Genomic DNA, 12,074 nt, shown 5'->3' on the forward strand with positions numbered 1-12,074 from the left:
CAATTTTTGGGGGCTGTTTTCTCCCATTACCCTTTGTAAAAATTGTAAATTTGAGGGGGGGGGGGGGGAATGCACTTAAGTGAAAAAAATTCTCTCTTCATTTACACATCCGACTTTAAACGAAAAGAGTCGTCAAACACCTGTGGGGTGTTAAGGCTCACTGGACCCCTTGTTACGTGCCTTGACGGGTGTAGTTTCCAAAATAGTAGGCCATGTGTTTTTTTTTTTTTTTTGCTGTTTTGGCACCAGAGGGGCTTCCTAAATGTGACATGCCCCTCAAAAACCATTTCAGAAAACTCACTCTCCAAAATCCCATTGTTGCTCCTTCCCTTCTGAGCCCTCTACTGCGCTCGCCGAGCACTTGATATACACATGAGGTATTTCCTTACTTGAGAGAAATTGGGTTACATATTTTGGGGGGCTTTTTCACTTTGCTGTTATTCCTATGAAACACCTAAAGGGTTAAACGTTCTGAATGTCATTTTGAATACTTTGAGGGGTGCAGTTTTTATAGTGGGGTCATTTATGGGGTATTTCTAATATGAAGGACCTTCATATCCCCTTCAAATCTGAACTGGTCCCTGAAAAATTCTGATTTAGAAAATTGTGTGAAAAATGTGAAAATTATTGCTGAACATTGAAGCCCTCTGATGTCTTCCAAAAGTAAAAACATGTTAACTTTATGATGCAAACAAAAGTAGACATATTGTATATGTGAATCAATATATCATTTGGAATGTCTATTTTTCTTACAAGCAGAGAGCTTCAAAGTTAAAAAATGCTAAATTCTCAAATTTTTTCATAAAATTTTAGAATTTTTCACCAAGAAATTATGCAAGTATCGACAAAAATTTACCACTAACAAAGTAGAACATGTCACGAAAAAACAATCTCGGAATCAGAATGAAAAGTAAAAGCATCCCAGAGTTATTAATGCTTAAAGTGACAGTCGTCAGATGTGCAAAAAAAATGCTCCAGTCCTTAGGGTTATAATGGGCTCGGTCCCCAAGGGGTTAAAGTTCTGGCAGTGGCTTATCACCCTGAAAACAATAGGGCAGTAGAAATCCAACATGCCCTATCCTTCTCTTCCCCAAATTATCTGGCAGACAGATCATCAGAATCAGGAGGCCTCCATACACATTAGGCAGTTGACTGATCATGCTGGAAACAGACAGGTTTATCTGACTAATGTGTAGACAACTGACAAAAGTTTCAAAGTACACATTACATGGACTGCATGAGGCTGGATCTTTGTGGGAAAACAGGTAAAGCAATAATACAAATATTAAAAAAGGTAATTTTAAGGTAACTTTTTGTACAAGCTAGCAAGTTATATGAACCTATAAAATAATGAAGCATAAAAATGGATCTTAGATGAGCTAATCACCTTGCCTTGGCCCTTCTTACACCTTCCTTCTCTATAGGATCCTCAGAATCCCGCAGGCCTGCAGTGTCACTCAGGATAATTGGATACCCCCCAATGTTTAAGGTTGTTTCAACCACATCTCGAGTGGTGCCGGGGATGGAGGAAACTATGGCAGTTGGTTTCTGGCCTGAAATACAAATGTAAAAGTACACAAGTATACCAATTTTGAAGCTCAGCATCAGTGTGAAGGGTCAAGCAGAAAATATCAGCACTTAAATAACTTACCAGCACCTTTAATAACAGCAATTCAAGGTACTGCAGTGTTGCCTGTACATTACTATTAATAGTATGGTAATTAAAGTACGAGTGCCGGTAAACATTGAAGAGGCTGTGGCACTTACACAAGCTAGTTAGGTATGATAAGTACATAAAAATCTAAAGGATATTGGGAACAAGAGATGCTTTTTAGCAAAGGTGGCCATACACCTTAGGGTGTACCACAAATTTTTTTTTGCAATTGGGCTGCCGGATGAACCATCCACTGCCGTATCCACGCCACATCCCATTCATTTGAAAGCGCCTGATGGAGTCAGATAGTGACTCCGGTCGGCTTATTGAGCCATATCAGTTTTATTGAAGGACTAAGAACCATGGCAAACCAAAATGAGCCGACTGGAGTCATTATCTGACGCCATCCATCTCATTCAAATGATTGGGGTGCGGAACAGGTCTGGCAGGGATAGAGCAGCACCTTTTCTTAAATTCTCTCACTGGATCCGGCTGCCTTATAACCAAAACATGGTGTGAATGCACCCTTAGCCCCCACTTGACCAAATGCTTATTTGACTGTTCCCCACAACTGACACTTCCATGCACACTTAAGATGCCCATACATCTTATTTAAAGTTGACGGGGGAGATTTATCAAAAGCTGTGCAGAGGAAAGTTGCCGAGTTGTCCATAGCAATCAATCAGCTTGCTTCTTTCATTTTTCAGAGGCCTTTTCAAAAAATGAAAGAAGCAATCTGGTTGCTATGGGCACCTCAACTTTTCCTCTTGACAGGTTTTGATAAATCTCCTCCGATGTACGGTGGTCTTCAGACTCTTCACCGACAGGTGATGTTGGTACAGATAAGGGTGGGTTGGGCCTGTCGGATTGTTGGAGTTTGACCCCTTTTGTTCAGGGGGAGAAAAGTTAGAATTTAAGCTGTCTTGATGCATCTTAGCCACCCTCGTAGACAACACATGAATGCTCCTTTGTCCCGCACGTTCATGTGTACGGGCCTTTAGGAGAGAACAGTTATTGAAAATGTATGGCACCTTTTCTTTGGCTGTGATCTTAGGGGAATAGGTCGTCAAACATCTCTGTGGGCGGCTTATCTTCTTTTAAAATCCATATCATACCAAGTCTCACAAAACACCTCAGACCGATAACCGAATTTATTCAAACAAAATAAAATGTGTACAATGTAACCTTTGCTTCTATTAATAGATTTGTTGGTCTATGGAGTGTCTTCTAGCCAGTAATTAGAATATTGGATACATATATTTAGTACTGGGAAAATAAGCAAGCTGTCACTATATTTCTTTTCAATTACTCAAATAAGAAAAGTCAGGACACTTACAGTCAGGGGGAGAGTCTGGACACACACACATCTTAGATCGCTTAGTGTGGTCACCTGAGCTTAGCATGAGAGAAGTGCTAACTGCTATGATGGCTTCCATAAATGGCATACACATCTGTCTTTGTCTCTCTCTCTCTCCAGCCACTACCCCTCCATCATTCTTCTCCCTCTCCATAGACTTGTATTGGCAGCATGCAATCTAATTCCTCAGCGAGATGCTAATTTGCCTGATGAGATTGATTTTGAAGTGAACTAAGAGTGAATGGTCAGTGTGGGGGGAGAAGTGGCTTATACAAAAAAGGCATATATGGTAAAATATATAGTCACGTTTTCAATATTTGCTTAAACTATTAATTTTTTCCCCCTTTTTTAGTTTGCTTTATTGAAAATTCTAAATTAAATAAAACAAACAATTACATAGTGTTATTTCTTTTTTTTATATAAATTTATTTTTATTCATTTTAAACAACAAATACAACAAATTACTCATACATAATAATACACACAACATACAGTGGGGATCAAAAGTTTGGGCACCGCAGGTAAAAATTTGTATTAATGTGCCTAAAGAAGCCAATGAAAGATGGAAAAAAATCTCCAAAAAGGCATCAAATTATAGATTAGACATTCTTAGAATATGTCAACAAAAGTTAGATTTCCATCATTTACACTTTCAAAATTACAGAAAACAAAAAAATGGCATCTGCAAAAGTTTGGGCACCCTGCAGAATTTATAGCATGCACTGCCCCCTTTGCAAAGCTGAGACCTGCCAGTGTCATGGATTGTTCTTAATAATCATCTGGGAAGACCAGGTGATGTCAATCTCAAAGGTTTTAAATGCCCAAACTCATATGACCTTGCCCCAACAATCAGCACCATGGGTTCTTCTAAGCAGTTGTCTAGAAATCTGAAACTGAAAATAGTTGACGCTAACAAAGCTGGATAAGGCTATAAGAAGATAGCAAAATGTTTTCAGATGTCAATATCCGCTGTTCGGAATGTAATTAAGAAATGGCAGTCATCAGGAACAGTGGAAGTTAAAGCAAGATCTGGAAGACCAAGAAAAATATCAGACAGGACAGCTCAAAGGATTGTGAGAAAAACAAAATTCAAAACCCACGTTTGACTGCACAATCCCTCCAGAAAGATCTGGCAGACACCGGAGTTGTGGTACACTATTCAACTATAAAGAGATACTTGTACAAATATGGTCTTCATGGAAGAGTCATCAGAAGAAAAAAAACTTTTCTACGTCCTCACCACAAAAATCAGGGTTTGAACTTTGCAAATGAACATATAGATACATATGCATTTTGGAAACAAGTTCTGTGGACCGATGAGGTTATAATTGAACTTTTTGGCCAGAATGAGCAAAGGTACGTTTGGAGAAGAAGGGTAACAGAATTTAATGAAAAGAATCTCTCTCCAGCTGTTAAGCATGGGGGTGGATCAATCATGCTTTCAGCAAATTTTGGATGCCAACTTGATGCCATCTGTGAAAAAGCTGAAGTTAAAGAGAGGATGGCTTCTACAAATGGATAATGATCCTAAACACACCTCGAAATCCACAGGGGATTACATCAAAAGGCGTAAACTGAAGGTTTTGCCATGGCCTTCACAATCTCCTGACCTCAGCATAATTGAAAATCTATGGATAGACCTTAAAAGAGCAGTGCGTGACAGACAGCCCAGAAATCTCAAAGAACTGGAAGACTTTTGTAAAGGAAGAATGGGCAAAGATACCTCAAACAAGAATTGAAAGACTCTTGACTGGCTACAAAAAGTGTTTACAAGCTGTGATACTTGCCAAAGGGGGAAGTACAAGATATTAACTCTGCAGGGTGCCCAAACTTTAGCAGATGCCATTTTTTGTTTTCTGTTATTTTGAAAGTGTAAATGATGGAAATAAAATCTAACTTTTGTTGACACATTATAAAGAATGTCTAATCTGTAATTTGATGCCTTTTGGAGATTTTTACATCTTTCCTTGGCTTCTTTATGCACATTAATACAAATTTTTACCTGGGGTGCCAAAACTTTTGATCCCCACTGTATATTTTATAAGTATTTCTCTCCACTGCTCATCTGTAATTAAGCCAACATCAGCCTCCCATTTTTCTTTTAAATTTCAATTTACTTTGTTTTCTATTCATTAGACTAAGTTTCCACTTGTTTTTTTCTGGCAGTTTTTGGTAAACTGCCACTGCAGTTTTTGAGCCATAGTCAAAAGTGGATCCATAAGGGAGGAGAAGTGTAAGTCCTTCCTTTATATGTCCTATTCCTTTTGAATACACTTCTGGCTTTGGCTCAAAAACTGCAGTGACAGTTTTCCAAAAACTGCCAGAGTAAAAACCAAGTGGAAACTTATATAATACATTATTAGAAAGTATTAGGCTATTTTAGATATCGCACCTCTTAAATTCAGGGAGGTTAATATTAACTCAATTGGTTGAATTTTTTTTTTGCTAGGGCTATTCTTTTTGTCCTACTCTGTTTATTAACCACACTTTTTATCTGTAAATAGTGAAAGAAGCTATTTTCGGGTACATACTCTATTTGAAGCTGGAGGAATGTTTTAAGGATGTTATTGTGAAAGAGAGAGGATATTCGTGTTATACCTTTTCTAACCCAACTTTCTATTATTCTAATCTTACTAAACTCGGGATAGATCCGATTCGGCCATACTGGTGTATATATTTGTGTATCCATCCACTTCCAATAACTGCTTAACTTTTACCCAGATTTTTTGTACTGCTAAAAGCGTAGGCACTTAGCTCGAGTTCTCAGCTAACGTCCCTCCTTTAAGGGCTTCAATTACCGTAAGTTAAGCCGTCCAACCCTTTATTTGACAATCTTCGTTTCCCTATCATATATTGCCCAACTTCTCATATGTTGCATCTGGGAGGCAAGATAATATATCCATAGGTTTGGCATTGCTAAACCACCCTCTTTACCTCTCCATAGAGTCTCTAAATGTAATTCTAGGGGTATCAAATTTCCAAATAAAATCCCTAAAAATTCTATTTATTTTAATAAAATATCTTTCTGGTAAAAAAAAAACACGGCACATTAACATACAGTGGGGAAAAAAGTATTTAGTCAGCTACCATTTGTGCAAGTTCTCCCACTTATAAAGATGAGAGAGAGGGGCCTGTAATTTTCATCATAGGTATACCTCAACCAAGAAACATAATGAGAAAAAAAATCCATAAAATCCCAGTCTGATTTTTAAATAATTTATTTGCAAACTATGTAGGTGACCAAATACTTATTTTCCATCAAACAAGCAAGATTTCTGTCTCTCACAGACCTATAACTTCTTCTTACAGTACATTAATACAGAGTCTCATCTGTCCTCCACTCGTTACCTGTATTAATGTACCTGGATTGTTATCAGTATAAAAGGCACCTGTCTACAACCTCAAACAGTCACACTCCAAACTCCACTATGGCCAAGACCAAAGAGCTGTGGAAGGACACCAGAAACAAAATTGTAGACCTGCCCCAGGGTGGAAAGACTGAATCTGCAACAGGCAAGCAGCTTGGTGAGAAGAAATGAACTGTAGGAGCAATTATTAGAAAATGTAAGACATACAAGTCCACTGATAATCTCCTTCGATCTGGGGCTCCACCCAAGATCTCGCCCTGTGGTGTCAAAATGATCACAAGAATGGTGGGCAAAAATCCCAGAACCACACAGGGGGACCTAGTGAATGACCTGCAGAGAGCTGGGACCAAAGTAACAAAGGCTACCATCAGTAACACACTACGCCGCCAGGGATTCAAATCAAGCAGTGCGAGACGTGTCCCTCTGCTTAAGCCAGTACATGTCTGGCCCCGTCTTAAGTTTGCTAGGGAGCATTTGGATGATCCAAAAGAGTATTGGGAGAATGTCATATGGTCAGATAAAACCAAAGTAGAACTTTTTGGTAAAAACTCAACTTGTCGTATTTGGAGAAGAAAGAATGCTGAGTTGCATCCAAAGAACACCATACCTACTGTGAAGCATGGGGGTGGAAACATGCTTTGGGGCAGTTTTTCCGCTAAAGGAAAGAATGAAAGGGGCCATGTATCGTGAGTATTTTGAGTGAAAACCTCCTTCCACCCAGCAAGGGCACTGAAGATGAAATGTCTCTGGGTCTTTAACCCCTTAAGGACACATGACGTTCTCATACGTCTCCATTTCCGAGTCCTTAAGGACACATGACGTATGAGAACGTCATGTGTTTTACCGGCCCCCCGCAACCATCTGGAGCGGAGCCGGTCCCCGATGCCTGCTGAAATCGTTCAGCAGGCATCGGGGCATATCGCCCAGGGGGGTCATTATGACCCCCCATGTCGGCGATGGCCGCAGATCGCTGAACAATTCAGTCCAGCGATCTGCGGCGGATTCCGGGTCAATCGGGTCTCCAGTGACCCGGAATTATTGGCTGATCGGGGCCGTCAGAGACGGCCCCGAACAGCCAGAGCCAGCAGGGGTGAGGTGGCACTGGTGCCACCTCACGATCGCCCTGATTCGTCGGACGGATTACCGGCCGACCAATCAGGGCGCCTGCTGCGGGTGTCACTCCCGCAACCCGCTCCGCCCCTCTTCCGGAGGACGTGAGCGGGTGCGGGACGTGCACCCCGGGTGCTGGGGACCCCGATCCCCGGCGCCCCTGTTGGGATCGGGGCCCCAGGAGCAGCGGCGGCGGAGACGACGAGGGACTGACCTGTGCGGCTGGATCGTTGGAGGTGAGTGACAGCCTCCTGCTGTTGCTTAGCAACAGTTCCCAGCATGCAAAAAGGGCATGCTGGGAGCTGCAGTTATGCAACAGCAGGAGGCAGACCACCACAACTCCCAGCATGCCCTTATGGGCATGCTGGGACTTGTAGTTTTGCAACAGCTGGAGGCACATTCTTTCTATGGAAAAGTGTACCTTCAGCTGTTGTGTAACTACAACTCCCAGCTTGCACAATCAGCTAAAGTGCATGCTGGGAGTTGTAGTGGTGCATCTGGTGGTTGCATAACTACAACTCCCAGCATGCCCGTTGGCTGTCGGTGACTGCTGAGAGTTGTAGTTTTGCAACAGCTGAAGGCACACTGAGTTAAGTAGCAAACCAGTGTGTCTCCAGCTGTTGCATAACTACAATCCCCAGCATCCCCAGCCAAAGTAGTATGCCTCCAGCTGTTGCATAACTACAACACCCAGCATGCCCTTCCGCTGTCCGTACATGCTGGGGGTTGTAGCTTTTGCAACAGCTGAAGGCACACTGGTTGCAAAACACTGAGTTTGTTACCAAACTCGGTGTTTCACAACCAGTGTGCCTCCAGCTGTTGCAAAACTACAACTCCCAGCATGCACTGATAGACCGTACATGCTGGGAGTTGTAGTTTTGCAACAGCTGGATGTTCCCCCCCCCCCCAATGTGAACGTACAGGGTACACTCACATGGGCGGAGGATTACAGTAAGTATCCGGCTGCAAGTTTGAGCTGCGTCAAATTTTCTGCCGTAGCTCAAACTGCCAGCGAGAAACTACTGTGAACCCCCCGCCCGTGCGACTGTACCCTAAAAACACTACACTACACTAACACAAAATAAAAAGTAAAAAACACTACATATACATACCCCTATACAACCCCCCTACCCAATAAAAATGAAAAACGTCTGGTACGCCACTGTTTCCAAAACGGAGCCTCCAGCTGTTGCAAAACAACTACTCCCAGTATTGCCAGATAGCCGTTGACTGTCCAGGCATGCTGGGAGTTTTACAACAGCTGGAGGCACCCTGTTTGGGAATCACTGGCGTAGAATACCTCTATGTCCACCCCTATGCAAGTCCCTAATTTAGGCCTCAAATGCGCATGGCGCTCTCACTTTGGAGCCCTGTCGTATTTCAAGGCAACAGTTTAGGGCCACATATGGGGTATCGCCGTACTCGGGAGAAATTGGGCTTCAAATTTTGGGGGGTATTTTCTGCTATTACCCTTTTTAAAATTGTAAACATTTTGGGAAAACAAGCATTTTAGGTAAAAAAAAAAAAATTTTTTTTTTACATATGCAAAAGTCGTGAAACACCTGTAGGGCATTAAGGTTCACGTTACCCCTTGTTACGTTCCCCGAGGGGTCTAGTTTCCAAAATGGTATGCCATGTGTTTTTTTTTTTGCTGTTCTGGCACCATAGGGGCTTCCTAAATGCGGCATGCCCCCAGAGCAAAATTTGCTTTCAAAAAGCCAAATGTGACTCCTTCTCTTCTGAGACCTGTAGTGCACCAGCAGAGCACTTTTCACCCCCATGCGAGGTGTTTTCTGTATCGGGAGAAATTGGGCTTAAAATTTTGGGGGGTATTTTCTGCTATTACCCTTTTTAAAAATGTAAAATTTTTGGGAAACCAAGCATTTTAGGTAAAAAAAATATATATTTTTTTCACATATGCAAAAGTCGTGAATCACCTGTAGGGTATTAAGGTTCACTTTACCCCTTGTTACGTTCCCTGAGGGGTCTAGTTTCCAAAATGGTATGCCATGTGTTTTTTTTTGCTGTCCTGGCACCATAGGGGCTTCCTAAATGCGGCATGCCCCCCAAAAACCATTTGTCGCTCCTTCCCTTCTGAGCCCTCTACTGCGCCCGCCGAACAATTAACATAGACATATGAGGTATGTGCTTACTCAAGAGAAATTGGGTTTCAAATACAAGTAAAAATTTTCTCCTTTTTATCCCTTGCAAAAATTCAAAAATTGGGTCTACAAGAACATGCGAGGGTAAAAAAATGAAGATTTTGAATTTTCTCCTTCACTTTGCTACTATTCCTGTGAAACACCTAAAGGGTTAATACACTTACTGAATGTTTTTTTGAATACTTTAGGGGGTGTAGTTTTTATAATGGGGTCTTTTATGGGGTATTTCTAATATGAAGACCCTTCAAATCCACTTCAAAACTGAACTGGTCCCTGAAAAATAGTGAGTTTGAAAATTTTGTGAAAAATTTCAAAATTGCTGCTGAACTTTGAAGCCCTATGGTGTCTTCCAAAAGTAAAAACTCAAATTTTATGATGCAAACATAAAGTAGACATATTGTATATGTGAACCCAAAAAATATATATTTTGAATATCCATTTTCCTTACACGCAGAGAGCTTCAAAGTTAGAAAAATGCAAAATTTTCATTTTTTTCATCAAATTTTGGGATTTTTCACCAAGAAAGGATGCAAGTTACCATAAAATTTTACCACTAAGTTAAAGTAGAATATGTCACGAAAAAACTATCTCTGAATCAGAATGATAACTAAAAGCATTCCAGAGTTATTAATGTTTAAAGTGACAGTGGTCAGAATTGCAAAAAACGCTCCGGTCCTTAAGGTATAAAATGGCCTGGTCCTTAAGGGGTTAAGCATGACAATGATCCCAAACACACCGCCTGGGCAACAAAGGGGTGGCTTTGTAAGAAGAATTTCAAGGTCCTGGAGTGGCCTAGCCAGTCTCCAGATCTCAACCTTCTAGAAAACCTTTGGAGGGAGCTGAAAGTCCGTGTTGCCCAGCGACAGGCACAAAACATCACTGCTCTAGAGGAGATCTGCATGGAGGGAATGGCCAAAATACCAGCAACAGTGGGTGAAAACCTTGTGAAGACTTCCAGAAAACATTTGGCAACAAAGGGTATATAAAAGTATTGATATGAACTTTTGTTATTGACCGAATACATTTTTTTCCACCATAATTTGCAAATAAATTCTTTAACCTCTTGGGGACGAAGGGTGTACAGGTATGCCTTGCTCCCTGGTACTTAAGGGAATTTCGGTCCGACCGGACCGGGATGCCCTGGGAGGGGGTCCTGAGACCCCCCCCCCATGTCGGCAATCACCGCAAATCGCCAGTGAATTCACACCGGCGATTCCAGGTCATTCAGGTCTCCGGTGACCTGGAAATTAAGGGGGATCGGGGTTGTCCAAGACACCCACGATCCCCTTGAAGGGATAGGAGTGAGGTGGCAGAAGCTCCACCTCTCCTATCCCTGCTATTGGTCGATCAGAAGCGACCGACCAATAGCAGATCGGGGGCAGAGGGGTTAAAGTTCGGTTCCACCACTCTGCCCACCCACTGTAGTTCGGGCAGAGCGGGGAACCGACTGTGTTTGGCGCCAGAGGTCACTTGCCCTCGGCAGCGAATCTTGGCGGCGGCAATGATGTGAGGCAGGCTCCATGGATCCTACAGAAGACGGTAAGTAGTTGCCTAGCAACATCTGGAGGGTTACAGTTTTGTGACCACTATACAGTGGTCTCTAAACTATAGCCCTCCAGATGTCGCAAAGCTACAACTCCCATCATGCCCAAACAGCAAACAGCTGTCTCGGCATGCTGGGGGTTGTAGTTGCATACCTCCAGCTGTTGCATAACTACATCTCCCAGCATGCCCTTCGGCGATCAGTACATGCTGAGAGTTGTAGTTTTGCAACAGCTGGAGGCACACTGGTTGGAAAATACTGTTAGGTAACAGAACCTAACTGAAAGTTTTCCAACCAGTGTGCCTCCAGCTGTTGCAAAACTACAACTTCCAGCATGCACGGTCTGTCACTGCATGCTGAGAGTTGTAGTTTTGCAACAGCTATAGGTTTGCCCCCCACCCCATGTGAATGTACAGGGCACATTCACAGTGAGTTTCCTGCTTCAAGTTTGAGCTGCTGCAAAATTTCCAGTGCAAATGTACCCTAAAAACACTACACTACCACATAATAAAGGTTAAAACACTACATATACACCCCCTTACAGTGCCCCCCCCCCCCCCCCCAATAAAAATGAAAAACATATTGTACGGCAGTGTTTCCAAAACGGAGCCTCCAGCTGTTGCAAAACAACAACTCCCAGCATTTCCGGACAGCCACTGACTGTCCAGGCATGCTGGGAGTTTAGCAACAGCTGGAAGTCCCCTGTTTGAGAATCAATGGCATAGAATACCCCTATGCAATCCTTAATTTAGTCCTCAAATGCACATGGCACTCTCACTTTGGAGCCCTGTCGTATTTCAAGGCAACAGTTTAGGGCCACATATGGGGTATTTCCGTGCTCGGGATAAATTGCGTTCGAAATTTTGGTGTGCTTTTTCTC

General features: G+C 42.3%; 1 protein-coding gene across 4 annotated transcripts in view; it reads right to left on the reverse strand.

Annotated features, from left to right (window-relative positions):
- GTPBP3 (GTP binding protein 3, mitochondrial) overlaps positions 1-12,074 on the reverse strand; it is a 101,157-nt gene that overhangs the window by 12,935 nt on the left and 76,148 nt on the right. For all 4 annotated transcript variants that reach the window (XM_056518224.1, XM_056518223.1, XM_056518225.1 and 1 more), the window contains exon 8: positions 1,388-1,553. In XM_056518224.1, coding sequence (XP_056374199.1) covers positions 1,388-1,553 — 166 coding nt within the window. The remainder of the gene's footprint in view (positions 1-1,387; positions 1,554-12,074) is intronic.

The sequence above is a fragment of the Hyla sarda genome, chromosome 1, assembly GCF_029499605.1.
Source record: "Hyla sarda isolate aHylSar1 chromosome 1, aHylSar1.hap1, whole genome shotgun sequence".
NCBI classification, from domain to species: domain Eukaryota; kingdom Metazoa; phylum Chordata; class Amphibia; order Anura; family Hylidae; genus Hyla; species Hyla sarda.